Source organism: Tinamus guttatus, unplaced genomic scaffold (genome assembly GCF_059628265.1).
Source record: "Tinamus guttatus ecotype Peru unplaced genomic scaffold, ASM5962826v1 Tinamus_guttatus_pri_ptg000287l, whole genome shotgun sequence".
NCBI lineage: Eukaryota > Metazoa > Chordata > Aves > Tinamiformes > Tinamidae > Tinamus > Tinamus guttatus.
Window position 1 is genome coordinate 9,965,695 of NW_028288821.1, and position 23,401 is coordinate 9,989,095.

The 23,401-nt window shown below is 37.0% G+C and overlaps 1 protein-coding gene across 1 annotated transcript in view; it reads right to left on the bottom strand.

Moving 5' to 3' along the window:
• Window positions 1-23,401, bottom strand: part of DIAPH2 (diaphanous related formin 2) — a 206,860-nt gene that overhangs the window by 92,114 nt on the left and 91,345 nt on the right. The window contains exon 24 of the mRNA XM_088527588.1: window positions 18,223-18,347. Coding sequence (XP_088383714.1) covers window positions 18,223-18,347 — 125 coding nt within the window. The remainder of the gene's footprint in view (window positions 1-18,222; window positions 18,348-23,401) is intronic.

The window sequence follows — 23,401 nt, forward strand, 5'->3', positions numbered from 1 at the left end:
AGTGTGGGCAAAATGGATAAGTGAGATGACCAAGTGGACCATTTTAAACTCTACTTAATCTTGCAGCAAATAAGTTAGTAGACACAAGTATTTCCAAGGTCACATATAATATGGTATTACAAAGTTAATCTTGACAACACTATATATACTTGTAATATTCACATTTATACAATACTAATAAATTTGTTATCTGAAATGTACTTTAAGTTATTTCAAATATTTAGACAATACAATAAGTCCAGAGCAGAAAAGACAATTGTCTACACTATTTCAAAAATAAAATCAAAAAATATCCAAACTGTCAAAACTATGTATAGATACTTTTAATACCAATAGTTTACCAAGAGGAATACCTTTATTTTCGAGCTTCATTTTCCTGTATCCCCTGTATATATTATATATTAAGTACCTTCTTTTATAATCATGAAAAAATCTTGAGTCAACACTTCACAGTACATAGCTATATAAAAAAAACAAATCTTGAAAATATTATTCCATCTTTCCAAGGATAACTAGCTTCCCCGAATTTTGCTAGGTTTCCTAGAAGGCCCCACATAACCCAGGAATATGGGCTTGAAAATATGGGGAGGTATTTCTTTACTATGAGCATGAAAAACATCATTGCAACAGTAATAGAACTGTATCTAGTCACCATCAGAGAAACTGTGTACTTTTTATTCCCAGAGATGCTTTGACATACTTATTTTAAATGGGTATTAGATAATGGAAAGTTCATGCCCTTTAATATATTTTCCTTCTCTCATTTTAACACTACTGACAATGGCACTGAATCATTCTAATTTTCTAAGTGTCAAATTAGAATTTGTGATGAAGTGTTATTTCTGTATAAAATTTGTAGTTGCCTTCCCTAAGTGATTTCCCACTTCCCTGGTTACAATACTTTCAACTCAGTTTTTGTTATCTTTTCCTGGTTCACAAAAAGAAAAAAGAATGAGAGAGAGACCATCTTTAATTTTTTTGTCAATCTTCTGTCCAATTCTGTAGTTTCATTGACACTCATGACTTATGAAGGGAAAAATAATATTTAAATTCCCTAATATGGGAGGAACTCTGCAGCCAGGTTTTATTCAATTCGTTCACTCCCTTCATTTAAGAATACTAAGTACAGCATTGCAATTGGTATATAGCTAAACATTAGTAAGGCCAGCTGTACTTAGAGAAATTTTCAGTCATAAAGTCAATGGTTAAGCAATCAATAGGACAAAGCATTAGGTAATACCAACAAGAAGGAACCATTAGTTGCCACCAGTAGTAGATTTCAGTTCTGCATGTCCACATCAGGTCCACTACCATGCTACTTCCAAGCTATTGGCTGGTCTCTTTCATGTAAACAGGTAAGATTAAAGTTTAGCAAAATCAACGTTAAAGACCTCAAATCCTTTCGAAGGATAGTTACCACTTTACCCATATTTTCTGCTATGAACAGATATCATATCGTATCAACATATAACTTGAAAAATAAAGCACTTGAATACATAAAAACTCACTTGCCCAAAGGCAAGGCCTATTGCTGTCAGCACTTAGGAAGAAAATGAGAGCCAACCCTGACACTTGGCCTTCATCAATAATGGATATGGCAGAGCAGAGAGAGCACCAGGACTTTAATTAGCATCAGGAAAAACACACCCTGGTGTTGCAGCAGTTAAGCAGGCCCCTTGCCTCTTGCAAATCAACCTCAGGCGTGTCAACTGTTGGTATGAGCAGTAAAGCAAACTGCCGCTGTCTTTAGTACTCGCAGAAGAACAAAGGATGCATTGGGAGGCAAAGAAAGGAAAGAAGTCTGCCAAAAATTTCTCTACGCTTTTTGGTAGCACTTCAAAGACTCAACAGCAATTCTCTTGACAGGACCTTCCAGTTACCGGTTACAGGAAGCTGAAACAGGTGAAAGCAGCTTTCCACTGGGAGGGTTTTTCATTTTATGTTGTTTCTTCTTTCTCAGAAGTTTGTGCTTACATATAAAATTAGTTTAAGGAGGAGGCAGCTGGCATTATGCTGCAGATGGATTTACTCCTAATGGAGAGCAGAAACAAAGCACAGGAGAAAATAAAGGCCCACTGGGAGGAAAGATGCAAGACAGTCTCATTTTTAAATATACTCACCCTAATGAGGAAAGAATCAGAGTACTTAGCAAATTATAGAAATTAGCACTGTAATGAGGAGGTAAATAATAATCAGTCGAATTTTCTAGGAGTCTGGAAAGCAAAACTACCTAAACTTAAATATTTGTTCAACCTATCTTCCATTAAGCTCAGTTTCACTTAATGTTTCATGGTTTGTCACCCTATGCGACACTGTGATCCTAGTACACGTTACAGACTGGAATTATTCCCAAAAGACAGCTCTGGTTCACCTATTGCTGAAGTAATTCACTGTTTTTTTGTTGTTCTTGTTTGTTTGTTTTAAATCAAGCATCTTTGAAACACTTGTTGGATTTTTGTTTGTTTTGTTTGAAGTTTCAGACTTTTAAAGCTCCATTGAGGAGTCAAACATGTTCATGAACATGAGCTGTATCATTGTGCAATGATAAAGCTCCAGGCCTTCCTAAGGATGCAGTGCAAGACTGAATATATATATGTCAAAATGTATTCTTTCATGCTTTGCTGAATTTATAATTTGAAACAATTTATTATTCTGGTAGTTACTTCAAACTCCCAAGCACGCCTTTTACTGTTCTGATAATGACAATTTCCATCAGAATGTTCTGCGTCTCAGATAATAGAGTTTAATTATAACTGGCTTATTAAAATTTCCATGACAAATTATATGTTTGAATGTTTCCCTCCTGTCCTGAACTGAACTACGGAATTAATGTCAACAGTACTCCAAGTAGGAGGGAAAGCAGCTGCATGTCATAATACTTTGTTATTCTGAAGAGATATATATACACACACACACACACACACATGTACGTACCCTCCAGTTTTTTAAAGGGATGGATACATTTGGAATGCCTCAACTGACAAAAAGTACCAACTGTTGATTAAGTTACAACTTGGGTATAAAACAAGCATACCAGTGTATAAACTACACAGCATAAAACTGGTTAGTTTATTATCTATAGCGTGTAACCTTCTATCTTAGTGAAACAACTTTGTTGAGTATTTTAATGCTTGTTTTATAGATTCTTAGTATATTTTTCAATCCATAAAAATTGGGTGTTTTTTCTTGCAAAAATGCATCTTCATTTTTATCATAAATTTCAGTAATCTATAAGTAATTTACATTTAAGTCTCTTCTCTCCCTATTAATGCTTCTATCAAGTAAAATAACTTTCTGTAAGTAAAATAATATCATTTTGTGTTTCTATAGGCATCATCAATTTGAGTATTCTACTTAAAAAGGTAAGCAATTTAAATGAAAAGCGACAGTCAACACCTAAAACCCATACCCTCAGTATTATGTTTCTTCTGCTATATATCACAGATATCATTCTATTAATATTGGTAACTACAGTAACAATCTTTAGTAGAAGCTAAGCTATGTTCAGCTGCCCAGCTATATGCTAGCATATATATGAATGGAACGCCACGGTATGCCCATGCATATGGAATGCCACGGATGGATGAAGCAGAGCAAAATCTCTATAGTCCAAACTTCTGAACTGCTGACAAGAAAGTGATTTTTATTTTTTATTAGCATTTTTGCAGGATGGATAAAATCAGCTATATTCTCATCTTCAGGACGGATACACGTGACACTGAAAAAGAATCAAGCCAAAGATTTATTTTATTCATTCTGAAAACCTGCCAGCAGATTATAGTATGTTCTGGCAGTCATTAATTGGTAACAAATTGAAGCTTGTGATCCATCCTTTATAAAAAGGGGTCTATAAGTTATTGTCAGTTAGCTCAATACATATCATGTTACTGCCAACAATGTTAGAAGATTAATATTTAAATCTGCTAAAAAAAATGTCTATTTACAAAGCTTGAAAGAAAGCATTGCCTTATAAGTAACACTGCTGGTGCCCAAAATGAAATAGTGGGGGGAAGGGAAGTAATTATACAAAGAGAATTATGTCAATAATCTCACAACAGCTGATTTTTTGTTTGTATGCCCTTATGATAGATAAGATTAACTGCACGAAAGCAGGATAAAAACCATCTATTACAGCAGTCATCATAAATGTTTCCTTTACTAACAGGAATGCTTGGATTAGCAGGACTGCTTGCAAATTAACCCTGTTCACAGGTGGTAGTTGACATCCTCAGCAGCAAGACATTAGGAACAAAGGAAATTAATGATACGGTAAAACAGGCAAGAAATCAGGAGAGAATTAGAGGATTTCACTTGCACAGCCAAGTGTGCATTCATACCTCAAGGAACCTGAATGGAAATTCAAGACTTCATTCATAGATGGCTTTCCATACATGAAAGGCTGAATCAAGTTTTGATACAAAACCGAGCTTCAGACTTGGCCATAGCCTCACCTCACCTCTCAGCCTCACCTCCATCCCCGGAAAAGTGATGGAACGGCTCATACTGGCTGTTGTCTCCAGGCACATGGAGGACAAGAAGGTGCTCAAGAGTAGTCAGCATGGATTCACCAAGGGGAAATCTTGCCTGACTAACCTGATAGCCTTCTATGATGAAATGACCGGCTGGATAGACGAGGGGAGAGCGGTGGATGTCGTCTATCTCGACTTCACCAAGGCTTTTGACACCGTCCCTCACAACATCCTCCTGGGCAAGCTCCGGAAGTGTGGGATAGATGAGTGCACAGTGAGATGGATTAGGAACTGGCTGGATGGCAGGGCCCAGAGAGTGGTGATCAGCGGAGCAGAGTCTAGTTGGAGGCCTGTGGCTAGTGGGGTCCCCCAGGGGTCAGTCCTTGGTCCAGTCCTGTTCAATTTATTCATCAATGACCTGGATGAAGGCACAGAGTGCTCCCTCAGCAAGTTTGCTGATGATACCAAACTGGGAGGAGTAGCCGATACCCCAGAGGGCTGCGCTGCCATCCAGAGGGACCTGGACAGACTGGACAACTGGGCGGTGAAAAACCTCATGCAATTCAACAAGGCCAAGTGCAAGGTCCTGCACCTGAGGAGGAATAACCCCAGACACCAGTACAGGCTGGGGACCGAGCTTGTGGAGAGCAGCTCTGCAGAGAAAGACCTGGGTGTCATGGTGGACGACAAGTTGACCATGAGGCAGCAGTGTGCCCTCGTGGCCAAGAAGGCCAATGGGATCCTGGGCTGCATTAAGAAGAGCGTCTCCAGCAGGTCGAGGGAGGTGATCCTGCCCCTCTACTCAGCCCTGGTGAGGCCGCATCTGGAGTATTGTGTCCAGTTCTGGGCCCCACAGTACAAGAGGGATGTGGAGCTGCTGGAGAGAGTCCAGCGCAGGGCTACAAGGATGATCAGGGGCCTGGAACATCTGCCCTATGAGGAGAGGCTGAGGGAGCTGGGCCTGTTCAGCCTGGAGAAGAGAAGGCTGAGAGGGGATCTAATCAGTGTATATAAATACCTCAAGGGAGGGAGTGCAGAGGACGGTCATGGTCTCTTTTCAGTGGTGGCCACTGATAGGACTAGAGGAAATGGCCGGAAACTGAAACATCAAAAATTCCATAGGAACTTAAGGAAAAATTTCTTAACAGTGAGGGTGACAGAGCACTGGAACAGGCTGCCCAGAGAGGTTGTGGAGTCTCCTTCTCTGGAGATCTTCAAAACCCGCTTGGATGCAGTCCTGTGCCACGTGCTCTAGGTGTCCCTGCGTATGCAGGGGGGTTGGACTAGATGATCTCTAGAGGTCCCTTCCAACCCTAAGCATTCTATGATTCTATGATTCTATGATTCTATAGTAGGTTGGGTATCCTGTTCATACAAAATTTCAATTCGAAATCTAACATCTCAGAGAAAATATCTATATCTTTTCCTCTATAAACTAGGTCTTAAAAAAAAAAAAATCGAGCTACTCAAAGAGCAATTACCAAACAACAACAAAAAATGATATTTACAAAATGTACAATTTTTTTTTACAGATATTATTGTATCTCAAATAGAGCTGCTTCTCCTCCAAGCATGTCAAAACAAAACCCAACCACTACAAGTGCTGAAGAGAAACACGAGAAACTAAAAACAAATCAATTGCCTGAATATTCAGTATGCGAATTATAAATATCTAATTTTAAAATTACCTTACTGAACAGTTAATTGTTTCAACATACCAGAAGGGCTTTATTAAAGTTGTTTTTCAATAAAAAGGATTACTGTGATCCCAAGCATTTCAGCGGATGTTAGCAATTCAATATAATGAAATAGACCAAATACTTGGATTTATTTGTCTCCTCTAGCTTTGATGTAGCTTCCACTCGGCACGTAACCAACTCACTGCATGACAGTGTAGAGACACACAAAAACTCTTTCTCCCTAAATTGCAGAATCATGCCTAACTTCAGGTTTGAAAAAAAAAACTTCTCACAACTGTATTCAAGCAGACCTAATCTTCTAATTAGCACAAAATCTCTGATTTATCCATAAAAAGCCATAAAACTTTCATCTTGATTGACTAGAAAATCTGTCGATATTTACTTACTCCTTGCTCTAAGCAATCATATTACTTCCTCATTTTCATGAATTCAAACTTTCCAAGATATAAAAAAAAGACCATCAGCTGCTTCTATTGATTCTACATATGCCAGTTTACTGCATACAACAGAAAGCTTACATCAACATAATTCCAGTATTGCCTTTCATTTATCCTTCTGTTAATCAAGATGTGAAGACCAACCAGGACTGGTATCTCTAAAGTCCCATAGGAACTCTCAAGGCAAAAAATGATAAATGAGGGCCTACATTATGAATTTTTTACTCCAAAGAATAAAGCTCCACAGACTGCTTCTTAAATTGTTCTATATTAGAAAAGTCTGCTTAAAGACTTAAAAAAAAAAAAAAAAAAAAAAAGTTTTTTTTTTTCCTCCTCTGGTAGGAAGAAAAATGATTTTAAAAGCCTCCAAGTAAGTGTAAGTATTTGCTTCTCAGACAACAGCCATAAAATGCAGCATTTAAAAAGCCACACTCTAGAGAGAAGGAAAGGTCTTGAACATAGAGTCAGAAAAATTTCAAAGCTAGAGCAAGCTATTACCTTAAAATACCTTTTTCAGAGTAAAACAGTTACAACTTTAAAACATAACAATTTTGCATGAATTTCATTATAATATGAAAATATTCCAAAAGATCCAAACAGGGTCACAGTTTTTTCTTGGGAGTGAGGGGGGAGAAGGGAGGGAGTAAGGGATGGAGATTAGAAAAGTGTTTAATTGAAGAAAGAAGAAACTATTTCTTTGAGCTCTACAGCTCCTGAAAGCAAAGCAAACCTTTCTGATATATACCTTAAATGTACTTTCAGAGGAGAGTATAATTCCAACCTTGAATGTATGGTATGGTCCATTAATTTGCACTTATGCAGAAAAGGATGTGAGAGCAGTTAAAATTATGGAAAAAGAAGATTATACCAGATCAATTATTAAACAGATGTAACTTTATACCCAGCATGCATGCTCATGTTGATCTGCATTTTGTGATTTTTCCCTCAGGTCCATCAAGGTTTTTAGACCTACAGCATGTACTTCAACATGATGATAGCATGATGAGGTGATAAATGATGTGGGTGCTAGATCAATGGCTATTAAAGACGACACACAGAAAAATGGAGAAAAATAACAAATATATGTATATATATAAACCCTGAAAAATGTAAAGACTATCTTGAGTCTCTTTTTTGCACCTCAGCTGGTTAACCAACTTGCCAATTATTTTCTGTACCTTGCTATCCTGGAGACATGGCCATAGATCCTTACTCGGATCTTACCCTGTTGGGTATCGTACCTAGAGTCAAATATCTAAGAAATCTGAAAAGACGACACACATCTGTGCACTTTTATCCTGGTGCCTATCAAGAACCTTTTATAATGGAAACCAAGTAGCTTTCAACCTAATTGTCACTTTAAATATCCTGCTTTAAAACCATTTGGAACAATATTAAAAGTAGCATTCTGAAGCTTTTCTACATTCTGATTTCTCTCATTTTTCCTGATGGCAAACAATTAGCTATAATCACTATAAATGCATTAATCAGGAAGCAACACAGACACATGGTAGTCAAGAATACCATCAAACAGAAAATGCTGCAAGAGTAATGGATTTCTAGTGTACTTTCCCTGGAGAACAATTAGATAAAAATCTGTTTAGATGAATAAAAACAAGAAGGAAAAACAACTGAAATGAAGTTAGTACAAACAAAATGATTCTGCAGAATTTGTTTTGCATATTATATTCAAATTAATTAAATATGACTGTTCTGAGCAACAGAAAGCACTGACACATGATGTTCTATTAACAATAAAAAATAGCTGTTTGGTATCTATCCCAGCAAAGCTGCAGTAAAGGTAGCCACTCTTAGAAATATTGTATTAGCATTGGAAAACACAATGGTATCTTAAACAATAACTACAGCTTTGTTTGCCCTAAATCTTTCACAGAAACTGCAGCCATTTTGACTAGTCTCTTTGATCACACAATTTTTCCTCACTTCATATGAATTTAATTAACAGAGGTATGTTTGAGCTGTCAAGCTTCAATCAGCAGATGTGATCGTTACTTCATCTAGATAAGCTTTATGGATAAGGTGTGGGGAAGCAAAAGAAATGGTTTCTTGCATTTCTACGTTTCTTTAATGCAGCATCAGGAAATCCTTATTTTCTTGTTTTTTATTTTTATTTTTATTTTCCTTCTCCCAACCACAGAGTTTCAAGAACCTAGGCTTCTGAAATCAAAAGGTGGACTTTTAGGTCAGCTCACAAATAAATGGAAAATGAATTTGCTTCAGTTTTTTACAGTCACAGATATGTTTAGCACAAAAAAAATCCTTGAATTGAGGTGTTCACAAGTTCAAACATGGAGAAAAATATCCGTCTCAGAGTGAGCACTTTCCAAACATGAGAGTCTTTGTTCTGCATCTAACTAATATTTTGAACACTGGTTGCAGAATTAAAAGCACACATCATAGATGAGCTGAGCGTTGTGGTAAGCGCTCGGGCTCTTCCTGTGTACTCCCACCAGACATACATAACCATCACTTACTGGGCAATCATTTGCTAGGGACTTATACACGTAGCCTTGCTCTGAACTGACAACATTTAAAGAAGAAAAGCTGGGGAAATGATGCAGTTCCTCAAAGGTATATAGAGCTCAGCCACAAACACTTCTATTTCTTAAGCGGATGTCTGTGGCCAGACGGAAAAAACATATAGCATAATTATAGCAAAACCAGGATATCAAACAAATGTTTCCTGAGTTGGAATACAGCGGTTTAAAACACATGAGTATGCTTCTCCATGGCATTTGTCCTCTCTGAAAGGATTTTTTTTTTATATCTTTTTCTTTTTGGAGGCATGGGTAGATGCAGACAAAAAGCGAGTCCACGATTTTACAAAATCAATCATGTCCAATTTTCTATAGAGCTGTGTGACATTATTTTTGATATCTAATCAGCCAAGTTTCAGCTACATTTCATTGCCTGATAAGAGCCTCTTCCCTGCCTACTTGTTGCCACCTCCGTACTCTGTTTTACCTCCCCTTCCACTGTGCTAATTCGATCACTTGCACTCTACAAAATACATCACTGAACTCATGTAGATTTTAAAAAGCCAAAACAGCGAGAGCAAAAATCCTTCCTTTTTCTTTCAATAACTTTTTTCCTTTGCTATTACCCCACCGCTCAACTCAGTATCAGTCTAGAACTTAAAATCCCCAAATGGATTTTGAGACAGTTGTGTTTGACAAATCTATTTTAAAATCAAGTAACATGCTATCTATCTGCACGTTCACTCAGACTATAAACACAGCAAAACTGTTAAAAGAACAATCCGGGATATGGAAGAATTTTTAGTTTAAGGGGAGATTCACAACAGTATAAGGAAATAATTTATTCTATAAATATTAAATAAAAACATATCATTCACTGTTTTTCCTCCACATAGTTTAAATCTAAAAAAATCCATACAATGGATTGCTCATCTTTCATCATCAGCTATAACATCAAAATTAAGATTTCACTTCATTTATTTATCAGGATTTCATGTCTCCTCTTTAAGAAGCAACAGAAATGCACAGAATGGCATAGCATCCAAGGCCCTAAAATGCATCCAGGTGCCTTCCAAACAAAGACAAAGACGGAAAGAGGAAAGCAAGCAAGCAAAGAAAGCAAGAAAGCCAGGAAATCAAGATATACGTCTTGAATCTATAAACACGAACACGAGGACACGTTATTGTGACAAAACTTTCCTCATTCAGAGAGATTCCAAAATTGTTCAATTTCTTCCAGGTATTTCCATCTTGCTTTTAGTTGTATGATAACAGAATCTAGAAAATTTCATGCTACCTACAGTCAAGGAATTTATTGAGTACCCTTTCACTTTAATTTCACATTTTAAAATAAGCCTATACCAATTTAAAACAAAACAAAACAAAACACAGATCTGTAATGAATTATCATTCTAGAAGTGAAAAATTCTTTACAAAAATACATTTCAATCTTCTTGATTGAATTTAACATTAAATTTAAGGATGAAAGCATCGTTTCCCTCAAGCAACTATTCTCAATCAAAAAGCCATTAGAATTTTCATGCATTTAAACAGAATTTTGGTCTTGGGAATCCCCTGAACAAGCAGGCTCTCCCTTCTTTATCATTTTTGTATGCTTCTACAAATTATTGTCATCTACTCTCACTAGTTAGCCAGCATTTACACTACAAAATTATCTCATCAGCCTTTTGTTTTTCCCCTTTCTTGCATTAAATCTTCTCTCAATCTTAGCACTAGATCTGAAGCACATCCTAGCGTGGCCTCCAAATTGCGGAACGGGACCGAGCTCCCTCATGTGGTATTGCTGCAGTATCTCAGGTGTTGCGAATCCAAGACAAAAACAGCCTACCAACATTTCTAAAACCTAATTTACAAAATGTCTTATTAAATAAAAATCAAAAAATAAGCATTTTGAATAAATATCTCTTACCTATCTTTTCTTTCCTCATTTCTAATACTTTTCCAAACTCCTCCTACCTTTATTTATCCCATAATGGAACCTACAGCTTGAGCATTTCTCACAAAAGAAATATATTAAATCAATATAACCCCATATCTCATTATATCAGAGTTTTCTAAGGAAGATAAAGACCTGGAAGATGAAACACACTATCATAAAGAAAACTGATCATCTGTTTTGTAGAACACTTTACAAAGTTTTATAGTTCCTATATTGTTAAATATTAACTTCATGAAAACCATACTGTTCGTACAGTCTGCTTAAAGTTTAAAAAATCGCTTTCTAAAAGGGCTTGTCATTTCTTTTCTTGATATTAAAGACTGTAATAAAATGAGCATTAAGCATTAAAACATCACATATTATTAGGTGATATTCCAGCACAAACCAGATGACTGATTATGCCCATATTATCTAATACCTTCTGCATACGTACCCAGATCTCTCTTGCTATATACATCTCTAGATGCATACTTCTTTCTACTTGTAACACCATCCATTTCCCAGGTTTCCTTTCACTTAAGCTTAACATAACTGTTCATTTTTTCACCAGCTTTCCACATTTCCATTCAAATACGGGTAGAAATATGATAAAAAGAATGGGCAAGCCTTAATGATTGCTCTGAGATATAACAGTAAAGAGGAAGGTCATGAATTTGAAGACAAGTGATCTTTTTTTTTTTCTGCCAGAATTAATCATCCATAAACATCAAGAACAAGAAAATGTAAAACTCCAGAATGCATTAGCTGATTATGAGAAGTCTTTAAGCTGACAATATGATGCCACCATGAAAGAACTGAAATGTAGCCCTGAGGTTGGGTGTGAAGGCAATCTCAATAGCAGATAGAGAAGCATTAACTACACTGCTCCACTACCTGCAAGACTGTGTACATTTTTAGCTTGTTTCAAGAAAGATGAAGTAAACAAAAATAAATGAGAAAGAAAGGATGTGTGATGATAAAGGGGCTGTTACGGAAAAAAAAAGAAAGCTTAGTGTTTTGAACTTGGCAGAAAGGCACTTGGCAGAAGACTGTTATTCTCTAAATTCATCTGGGTGGAGGGGGAAACTAGCAAAGAGAATTGCTCTTTCAAGAGCAACTCTAAGGCAACAACAAACAAGCATCAGCTGACTGAAAATCCAGGACAGCTGGAAAAGTTCACCACCTGGGAAGGTAAGTTTTGCAAAAGCACTTATACTGGACATAAATGAGGCCAGAAAGTTTTAAATTATATGTTCTAAATGAAAATGATTAAGCAACCTTTTTGTTTCACATTTTCTCAGCTCTATACGTACCCCTGTGCTCTCTTTCCCCCGGGCCCGATCACACACCTGCCTCTCACACCTACGTTTCTTCTCTGCTCCATGATGTTTTGCTGTCCTTGCTTTACAGAAGCTGCAGCATCCATCAAAAAAGCTCATCTGCTGCTTTACACTTCATATCCCCCAAACCAGTCTGCTCCCCTTCCCGCTGCACGTCTCCTAGGATTTTTGCTTTAAATCTTTCTTCTCTATCTTCATAGACCTACCCGCAGTGAGCTCAACTGATATGGATGAAGCTGCATCAGGTGAACTCACCAATACAAGGAATTCAGCTTTTAACAACTGTAAACTCTACCTCAACCATACATATGGAAGGCCAAGAATTAGTATAAGCAACGGCCACAGTGCTTTATATATTGATATTAAAACAACTCCAAAAAAGTCCACACCACGCCATGCCCGAAGCAAGAAGAAATGAGACAATATATTTCTAACAAAAAACCTTGAAAATGATGCATAGCATTTTTTTTTTCAAATTTCTCAGTCTGTCTTGACCAAAAGCACCACTTTACAGCTGAGAGACAGCCCCAACTTAACAGTCCTACTTTCAATTCCATGTTGAATCTCTTAACTTACCTAACTTCTCACACTTACCTAATTTCTCCAATATATAATAAATATAATCATATAATAAAAAAATATAATTATATAATAAATATAATAATAAAAAACCCACACATTTAAAAAAAAAAGCATCTCTACAGAACACAATAAAGAACAGCCTCTTAAAAAAAAGTAATTACTTTTGTTCTAGGAAGGACTGTGAACATGTGATCTGTATTGCATTTTCAAACGGTGCTTTCTTCTTCTTTTTTATTATAGAGAAAAGAGAATACAATTCATTTTTATTAACGAACTATATCCTCATAAACACATTAGTAAACTATTATTTTTCCCTCCAACATACTAGCAAACCCTTTTTCAGGGTCACTCCAATTCTTCTGATACTTTTATTCTCCCTGAGTCGTTTTGTATTTCTTACTTGCGTTGTCATTATTTACCGATCGGCTACCCGTGGATTTAAGTGCTGTCTTCTCTTCCAGACTGATCACGAAGCTGCTGCACGAGAGGGGACTTGATGCCAGCCCCTCAGCTGGGCTGGCAGCTCCCTCCGAGGACACTGCTACTCTGGTTATGCCCTTAAGGCAGCCTGCAAGGCTGATCTTGTCTCAAAGCAAATTAACAATTTTAATATAATTAGTCAAACACTGCAACAATGATTTACTAATCTCTCTCTATGGGTTCATATAACTCTTTTTCATAAAAGAATAGAATAGGCCTCATTTCATTATCTATTACACAAATCTATCTAAAATGCCTCATTAAAGCACAAATATGAACATTAAAATACAAGACTGAAAAACGGAAAAAAATAAGTAAATAGCAAGAGTGCTGTGGTGAAATATCATATAAAAACTCACGTCATGGCAAAAATTAAATATTTGGAATATTAGCCATATTAGACTTGACCAAATTAAAGTTTTCCAAATTCTGTTTCGCATAACCACATACACAGTAGAACATATTAAATAACCTAATGTGAAATATTTCAACTTAAAACTTTTGGGGATAGTATGTATTGAAAGCAGACTAAAAAAGTCATTTAATTCATATATAAATGGGAAAATATTTAATTTCAGTATGCCTCAGGTATAAACTTATGCTTTGTGGGATATAAATGAAATAAATTGCCACAACCCCCCCCACACACACCCTTATTCCACAAACTTTAGCAGCTTTCACAAGCCGTTAAATTGACAGCTTGGCAACAGTGGAAATTCATCACCTGTTAACAAATGAATGAACATGCTTTACCCAAAATTACTATCGTAAATAACTGTACAATAACTCTGAAATTATAAATAATTATAAAACACCTGTAAAACACCCCAGGACCCCCACGAAGATAAGGAAATAAAAGCAACAGTACAATGAAATATTGGTTGATTTTTCCACTAATTTAGGAATAAACCTAATTGTTTGGAAAATCAGTATCAGTCCTGTCACTTAGCGTATGATAAGAAACTAAAAGCAACTGTAATTCAAAGCATGACCAGACAAGGAGATTCGTTCAGTCAGAGTGAAATAGCCTGCCCTGTTTCAGCAAATTATCTTTGTAAATTTACTTTTTCACTGCTTTCATCTGTTTCACATCTCAGCAGACATCGTGGGCTAACATGTCACGGAGCAGGAATGTTCACAGGCAGCAGGAACAGTTTGTTTCAGCTTATAACTCACCATGAGAGCTACGGACCTTCATGACAAGTAACCAGCCATACAAAATATGGTACCAGTCATGCAAATCTCACAGCAATTCTGGTCAGCTATTAATATTATTTTTTCAAAGTGAATTTAAGGGATTAGTAAATGTCACAAGGCTGTACTGTCATTTCCCAGTGGACCTGGCAATGAATAGCATTTATATCATGACTGTCACTGAGCAATACCATCTCTTTAAAAGAATCACACCGAGACCACTCTAGAAGCTTTCAGAGTGCTGCCCAGGACTGAAACCTTCAGAGAGTGGGTCTCGGCGTGCCTTAAAAATTCAAGAAATCCTGGCCATTTTTCTAACCTCGTGAATACCTATTTTTTAAACTGGAACTTACGTGAAGGCTGTCCTGGCACAAGCCGACTGTCTCATACTCTTTAGAGAGTCTCTCCAGTGTAAGGAAACAACCTAAGGGCATTTGAGCTCAACAGCGTCGAATAGGAGGTTACTTTCCAGAATCCCAATTGCATAAACATGACTAAACACAGCTTAAATTGTAATCTGGTATTGAGCTTGGCTAGGTCAGTTCTTCAAGAGGATTCGAAATACTGAGATGCTAAGGCTTGAATAACTAACAATGCAAAAAAGGAAAGAAAAAAAAAAGCGAAAAACACACACTTATGTACTATAAATGCCCTGAATTTACTGAAAAGCTGCTAGTTTGGAAGGAAAAGCAGATTATATGTATGTACTAACTCTTCCTATCTTCTATCACGGTACTTTCAGAAGTGAGATCTTCTGCCTATGCTGATCGAATACGTCAGGCCTTCAGGAGGACTTCTCAGAATTACAAGCACGATTGGTTTAATCAAGTGTGTCTTGGTTGCTTTCACATTTTTTTCACATATGAAGCAAGTGTTCAGAGATAAAAAGTTTTTAAATGTAACCTCTCATAAAATAATACCCTGTTGATTTTCATTTCAAAAATGCATTGCAGTGATTCTTTTCATGCACTTGGGGCAACAAAATAAAGACAAATTCAGGGCATCCACATTTGGTGGCTGCACAGTCACTTGCACACCAAGCAGCTCACCAAAACTCTACTCTGATACAGAAATGACACAATTACCTTCGTTAACATGTGCAGGGACAGACAACAGCTATTGCCAAGTGACCAAACGCTCACTGCAGCTTTGAGGTTTTTTGTGACAAGTCTGAGGAAGTCTGTGTACCAAAATCACCTGAGGCAGCAAGCTCAGCAGCCAAGAGAAGCAGGATCACCTTTCATGTAATAAACTGTGCTTTGTACAGAGTGGCCGAGCAATCACAGAAGAAATAAAACGCAGGTCATGAACCAGGGTGCAGGACCCACCCTGACTACGCTGTTATAAGACAACTGCAACCACAAACCCATGCTACACCCAGACCTTCCTGCTCCTTTGCTGCTCATCACAGAGCTCTCCGTAACTTTGAAGCAAAAGCAGGCACTTTTTTGCTGCCTTTAAGGACAAATTAGGTTTCCTCTCCTTGGGAGTAAAGAGAGTACAAACCAGGCTTGAGAAGCAGGTCTGGAGAAAACACAAAAGAATAAAAAGAAACAAACAAAAGAAAAAGCATCACAGCCTTATTGAGGTCTAAACTTCAGCAAGACCTTTATTTCCCTAGATACTGTTCAGGGAAAAGATATCTTATCGGGATATATAAGCATGATTTTCCCCACTACTTCTTTCAGTCAAGGGCTGAACTTCCCAAAGAAAATATTTTCAAATGTCATTTCTGTAGATAGCAAGAACAAAAAAAACAAAATCTTTAGATAAATATCGTAAGTCAAAACTCTTATAATTTTGTCAAAGGATTATAAGTGACCTAGAATTCAAAATCTTTGAGTAAGTTTTTCTTTTCCAACTTCCAAAGAACTAGGAAATGCCTCTATATTTCAAAATACATTTAAATACAGTCAGGGAAAACATCACTAGGGGCGCATATAAAAATTCCTAGAAATGTTCTCCCTTTTGGGTTTTTTTTTTTGAAGAGCCTCTGGTTATGAATGAATTCAGATGCTAATATTCATATTCATGCAGAAATGAAGGCACTAGTGCATTTCAAATTGGCTGAAAAACAAACCAGGCTTTCCTAGCAGTGCCATCTCAAAACGCTTGCAGTGACGGATTTCTCCGTGACAGGTTAGGAGGAAATCCCCAGCGCTAGGGGATGACAGGAGGGGTAATGCCATTAACATTCCTTGAGCCCTCCTTGTCACCGCGTTAATGATGTCCTGCCGCTCAGCCACTCAGAGCGGGGAGGACAGAGAGAAATAAATAAATATTTTCAGCAAATTCAGGCTGCTGAGATTCCGATGTAAACCATGCCTGCTTCTCCCCCCGTGGCACAATATGGGAGAATTTGTGGTACTGTGTAGAGAGAATTATCCGTGACTGTTCAATGCACATGAAATATTTTCTAACATTCTCCATGCACAAAAGCCCTGCACATAGTTAAGTAGTTTTTTCTCTCAGATTGTTTTTCCCCCACTCACATATATCAAGTATGGAATTAATAACACTCATGTTTTATTGTGCAGCAACAGTCACTACTGGACCACGGAACAGGACTGTGAGCACACACTGACACCAGTTCAGAAATCTGAGAAGCTGATAGCTTGATTTTTTTTAAGGGAGGATTTTGCTTTAGTGAATGGCGCTCATTTATGAAAACATAATTAGTTCACAAGATCACTATTGTCCTATTTAACATGAATAATACTGTCTAGAAACTCTTTATCTGAAATAATCCTTAAAAGAAATAACTTCAAAAGCTATATTTTAATGCTTGCTTAAAGTGCCATGGAATCCACTATCTGTTCAACTTTCCATGGCTGCCTCCCCCACCCCCAAATGGCATTTGATTCTGTTCCATCTTTAACCCTTCTAATAATATGCAAAGTTAAAACCCATTAACATAATATATTCCTCAACCCCTACCCAGGTAAGTACACATCTATGCATGCATCTATGTACATCTACTCTAACATTCCTAAAAGGAAGATTATGCATACACCTATCAGAAGTGAGTAGCATTTAAAATTCTTTAATTACCCTGAAATAAAACAGTAAAATTTGTCATAGTCTCTAATTATCTTTTAAAACTGTTGAATCAAACTCCCCAGCTGCGTGAAGCTGGACTAATTATAAAAGAAACAGCCCACAGCTGAAGTTAAATTATTTACCATTTGATATTAAAGTACAATTTGCACCATGGATCAGCTCATGGAAAAGTTGTCCCAATAATCATAAGTTATTTAATATAAAATGAAATTTATGCAAGGAGTATTTTAATATTTTCTTTCTTTTAACCATACTTTACCTTCTACTATATCATGGTTGTAATTCTTATAAAGTTTTGAAACCAGCTGCTCCTACCATCCAGCTTCAGGATCCCAATGACTTCAGAGTGCACTGCGAGCACTCCTTATATCTCAGGCAATTATATATTTACCTACTGTGCTACTATCATGGAACAAGTCATTTAAACTTTTTTTTTTTTTTCCTCTCTCTCTCAGGTGATGCAAATACTTTACCAGACAAGTAGAACATTCAGATGACCACCCAAGAAGCACAAAAAGGATATGCTCATCTTTTCCACAAATTTATCATTTGCGTCTTTTGCTTTAGGGAAATGTTCAATGTCATTTTCGAGGCGCTGGATCTGATGGGCCATTGAGTCAAGGTTGCTCTTGAGAGTCTGGGCTGAAACTAAAGAAAAAAAGACGACAAGAAACAACAAAAAATACATACTCTGGTTAAAAAGAGAGGGTAGAAGAAGGGCAGAAAACAATGTCTGTATAAATAGTTTTAAGGAGAATGATTCTATTAAGCAGACACATTTTTCTGAATTACTGCTCATAAAAATTCTAGTCTTCATAAAAATAAGTGAAAATATCCAATGTAATATACCAAATCATCATATTTAATGTGGGAATGTCACCACTTTATTCAACCATTAGTTCAAATGATTCCATTTCCATTTAAATTTATTGATAAAAATTCTAATATTTCATTCTTTTAAGTCTAATTTGAAGATTAAGAAGTAGCCAAGGTTCAAACAGATTTTACCTTATTAATGCATGTACTTGGTTAAAAGAATGATCTTATTAATGCATGTACTTTGTTATATAAATGATTTAAGGAACAGTTGTGTAAAAAAGATCAAATATTTTTCTTTTCTTTAAATTAAACTGTTTCTTATAAACCAACAGCTGTAAAGTCTTCTGTTAATATCAAAGGTGGGTTTGAATAATAAAATCTGCTGATAACTGCAAAAAAGCAAAGAACTTAGAGTACAATAACAAAAAAAAAGGCTAGTCTGAAGACATTCTGCTTGCTCTGACACACATTATCTAGTGTAAACCACTCTTTTCAAAAATTGTTTTAGAATAAGAATCAACTGACACGCCACTGCACGACAGCAATCTCCACCAGAAGTCATGACATCGTATTTTTCAAGGCACACCATCATACCACAAAGAACCAATCAAAACAAAGGGAATGGGATGAAAAACGAGGAGAGAAAATTCTTGGTCAGGCTGTAACTCTAAAACCGAAAAACCTTCCAAAGCAGTAAATGGAAAATCATGACCCCAGAGGCTCTCCTTGGGGTCTACCCTCCGTTCCCAGTGTATGCAGACAGACAGACTGCTTGACAAGCCCTGGCTCCCTGCATCTCAGAGCCCTATTCCACCTCACGCTGCTCCGCTGCCCTTGCACAGGCCACCAATGCCCATCCTGAAGAACGCAACGGCAAGCTCGGCAGCGCCTTCTCCTTCAGGGCACTGTTTTCAGGTCCTTCCCTTAACATTTCCAATTCGAATCTCAGCTTTAGAAGTGATTCAGGCTTTACAAACAGCTTCATCCTTAGCAACCTGCATATTTCTTGGCCAGTTTTTAAGAGGCTAGTGCCACAGACCCCTCATGAGCTGTGGGAGCCGCCAGCATCGCAGCTACGTGTCGCCTAGGGGAAACGCTCACCAGGAGCCAAGGCGGCTCCTGCAGAAAGCTCACACTGCACATCTGAGGCCTAGCTAGCTCAAAAGGTCTTCATCTAGTCAAGATAAACAGGTGACTTTTTTTTTTTTTAATACAAGGTTTCACTTTTCATTCTTATTTGACAGCAAGTTATTTTCAGAGAGTTTCAGACAGCTTTATTCCATAAATTTCTTAAGAAAGTCTTGTTTTCCATTTTCCTTGTCATTAAAAAAGTGAACGTACAACAACAAACGGCAGGAACAAGTCATTGCAGGGAGGCTTGAAAAACAGTACATAGGATATAAAGAAAAAAACCCTAACAAATACAGAAAGTGTTCCAAGAACAAAATTCATCTTATATTCCTGGCAAATAATCAGTCATACAAGCTATAACTGCACTATAACCTTTCACAAGTACATTCAAATGCATGCTAGCTGTCTTTATTACATACGTGATGTTGATTATATTTTCAACTGCATCCATTTTGGATATTCAATGGGTAAGCACGTACCACCGATTAACTAATTTTAAAATTATATTGAAGTAGGTTCTTAAACTTAAGTAAATAGGAGTGGGAAAAGAAAAAAAAAAAAAGGAAGAAAAAAAACACTACACTGACCACAGCACCCTCTTAGCTATTAAGGCTATTTGAATAACCATAAAATAATCCGCTAAAGCAGTCTGAATAATAAACAGTATCAATGCTTTTAGGTTATGGCTCCATTAGTTTAATCATTTCATGTTATTAAGTCTGAAAAGGAATGCCGATATTATTGCTTGAACTGAAGAACTTGTTTGAATTACTATAATGGAAGTTTTATCGGCAGTTATGTATTTGGAGAGGGAAACAAACAGCCCTGAAGTAAAATGCTAGAACCAAAAAATAAATCAGGAAGGATGCAAATGGTAATTTTGTTGGTAAAAGCAATAGCAGCTGGTGAGCAAATAGGCAACATAATAGATAATAAAGTTTAACTGTTTTCAGTGATTTGAAAATATTTAAATGCATGGCTGCCTAGCATGAGTAGTTGTTTATTTTTGTCTGAAAAGTAAAAGTGCAAAAGGAATTCAGTAAGCAGTGACAAATAAGTATTCTTGGTCTCTGCGATTAAAATAGAAGGAAAGCATTTCCAGTAATTCAGTTTTATATAACTGAATCTGAATTGTTTTCTGAATTAAGTGCCTGCTGACTTTGAAAGTATCCAAGCAAGACAGCTGCACTCAAAAGCTGTACTTCCTATACTTAACTTTTATAGGCATACATCATACCAAAAATCTTTAAGGAATATTCATTTTCATCCATTTCAATTTTTCCCCCCCTCTAGCCCAGGCAAATGTGCAAATTTATATTCAATTCAAACACTTTCTTGAATAAGCCTTTGTTCTGCAAGAAAGACTTCGAAAGACTTTTTAACAAGAAACTTGCATATATAATCTGTAATAAAACATGTGGCTTTGCTCACATAGAATGTTTTAGAGATTTATCTTTACAGTATTGTGAAAAAGATGATGACACTAATACTTTTCACTCTTTTGGGAAAAAAAATCATGCAAGTCTCTTAGACATTTTGCAAGGTTTTGACTTAGGAAAGCCTAATGCATGAAACATTATTTGTAGCAAAATGTCATTTCTTTGAGCCTCCTCTTTCTATTTAAAACACAGAACAGTAAAGCTGTACTCTCCTCTATCACTACCCTCCTCAAAGCTGACGATTGCAAGGCAAAAAAGATTTGTTCATCTTTCAATCTGCACATCATTCCACATGCAAATTAGGCTTCCTAGAAAAGTTGGTCTTAACAAAACCACTCTACATAAATGTAGGATTTGGTCTTCACTGGTGCACAAGTGTTGTTCAAGAGTATCAGCGGGAAAGCTTCCATACAGGAGTAAGTACTATTAGATGTGATGCTGGGGCTGAGAGAGCAACCAGCTACATCAGTACTCAGACACAGGACTTCAAGATAGGACACAAGGCAGCCAGGAGTAAAACTAAAGAAATAAAACGAAGTGCAATTCTAAACTAGAAGAGGCCCACAAGCAGCCTGGACACCTAACTCTATTAGCAACCTGGATAAAGCGTTCACTACATTTCAAAAACAAAACAGAGCAAAAAACAACCCACCACCTCCACCCACACAACTTCATAAGAAAATTAAGAAAAATCCTCCAGAGGGAAAAGCGTTTGGAAGTTTACTCAAGGAGAACAACTCAAAATAGGGCATGTTAAATATAAAAAGAAAGGAACAACACACACACACACACAGAAAAAGGCATATGAAGAGTAAATCATGTTCAAGTTCATGATACAGAGTTCTTCAAACACATCGAAAGTTGGAATCCAGCTGTGGAAATCATTAGAACAGCTTGATGACAAAGCTTTAAAAAAGACACACTTGGGGATGGTAAGGTCATAGCAGAGAAGCTCAATTAATTCTTTGTGTTGATCTTTATTCCTGAAGATGCTGGGGAGAGTCCCAACCCTCAGGCAGTCTTGCAGCAGTCAGACCAGAGAAGCACATTAATTTGAAGTTAATGTTCCATAAGTATTAAATAAAAAGTTACAATTTAATAAGTCACCATGCATGCACCAAACGTTAATAATGCCACTAACAGCATTTACCAGAGAGTCCAGAAAAAGCCCAAATGTAAAACCATGGAGCTTACAAAAAAAGGTTGTACTCCTTGTACCAAAAATGAGAAAAAAAAAAAAAAAAAGACTTTTAGACGTGTCATGGGAACTACAAGTTGGTGAGAATGATTTTTACCCCCATGAGAGGACATGTTATATAATAATTGTATAAAAATAAGACCACATGGATAAATACAGGTTATACAAAACTGCCCACATGTCTTCTGTAAAGTGAATTGTCTCATTAGCTCCTGGAGTCCTTGTGGAGGACCTCCTGGAGGTCCTTAAACCTCAAATAAGGTTTAATAATCACTTTTCCTGTTACATGTAAGTTCCCAGGAGGTTCCCAGGGGTTGCCGAGCCCAGTTTTATTCCACTCTCATCTGCACTCTAAAGAAGAAAACGAACAGTGAAACCTCAAGGTTGCAGATGACATGACTTTTCAGGCTGCCAAATGTCGCGCTGAAGACTAGGAACCCCAGATGCCCCCCACAAAACAGAGTAAGCGTGTAAAAAGGGGCAGAGAAGTTTCAGTGCAGATGAATGTTATACAGTGAATTTACTGGAAAGTCATCCCAAACACTGCCTACATAACATGGCTTGTGAATGCAGGTTTCAACTCAAGAAACATCTTCAAATTACCACTGAGAGCTCTCAAACTCTCAGATCAACGTGCAGGGGCAGCCCAAGAGGCTAGAAGAATGCTGGATATCATACAGAAATGTTGAGAAGATGACAATGAACATCACTCTGCTGCTATATAAATTCTCAGCAAGTGGCATCTTGAGTACTGCAGACTCCATCTGGTTTCTGTGTCTCAAGAGGTGTCTAGCAGCATCACTACAGGTCTCAAAGAGTAACTAAAACAAACAAAGAGAGGCAGCAGCCACTTTATAAAGAGCCTGCGATGCTTTGTAAGGAGAGGCTAAAAAGGTCACTGGTGGTGAACTTACCTTCACACATCTTGCAACACAAGAACCAAGGGCATACTCAGTGAAACTACTAGAGTTTTGCTTGAGAAATTGAAGTAGACTTTTATCTAACAAGCAGCAAACTCTCAGAAGTTTGCTGACAGAGGTAGTTTTGCAGGCAGACAGCATCAGCAAGTTTAGAAAATTATAAAAATTCATAATATACAACCAGTCCCTAAATGG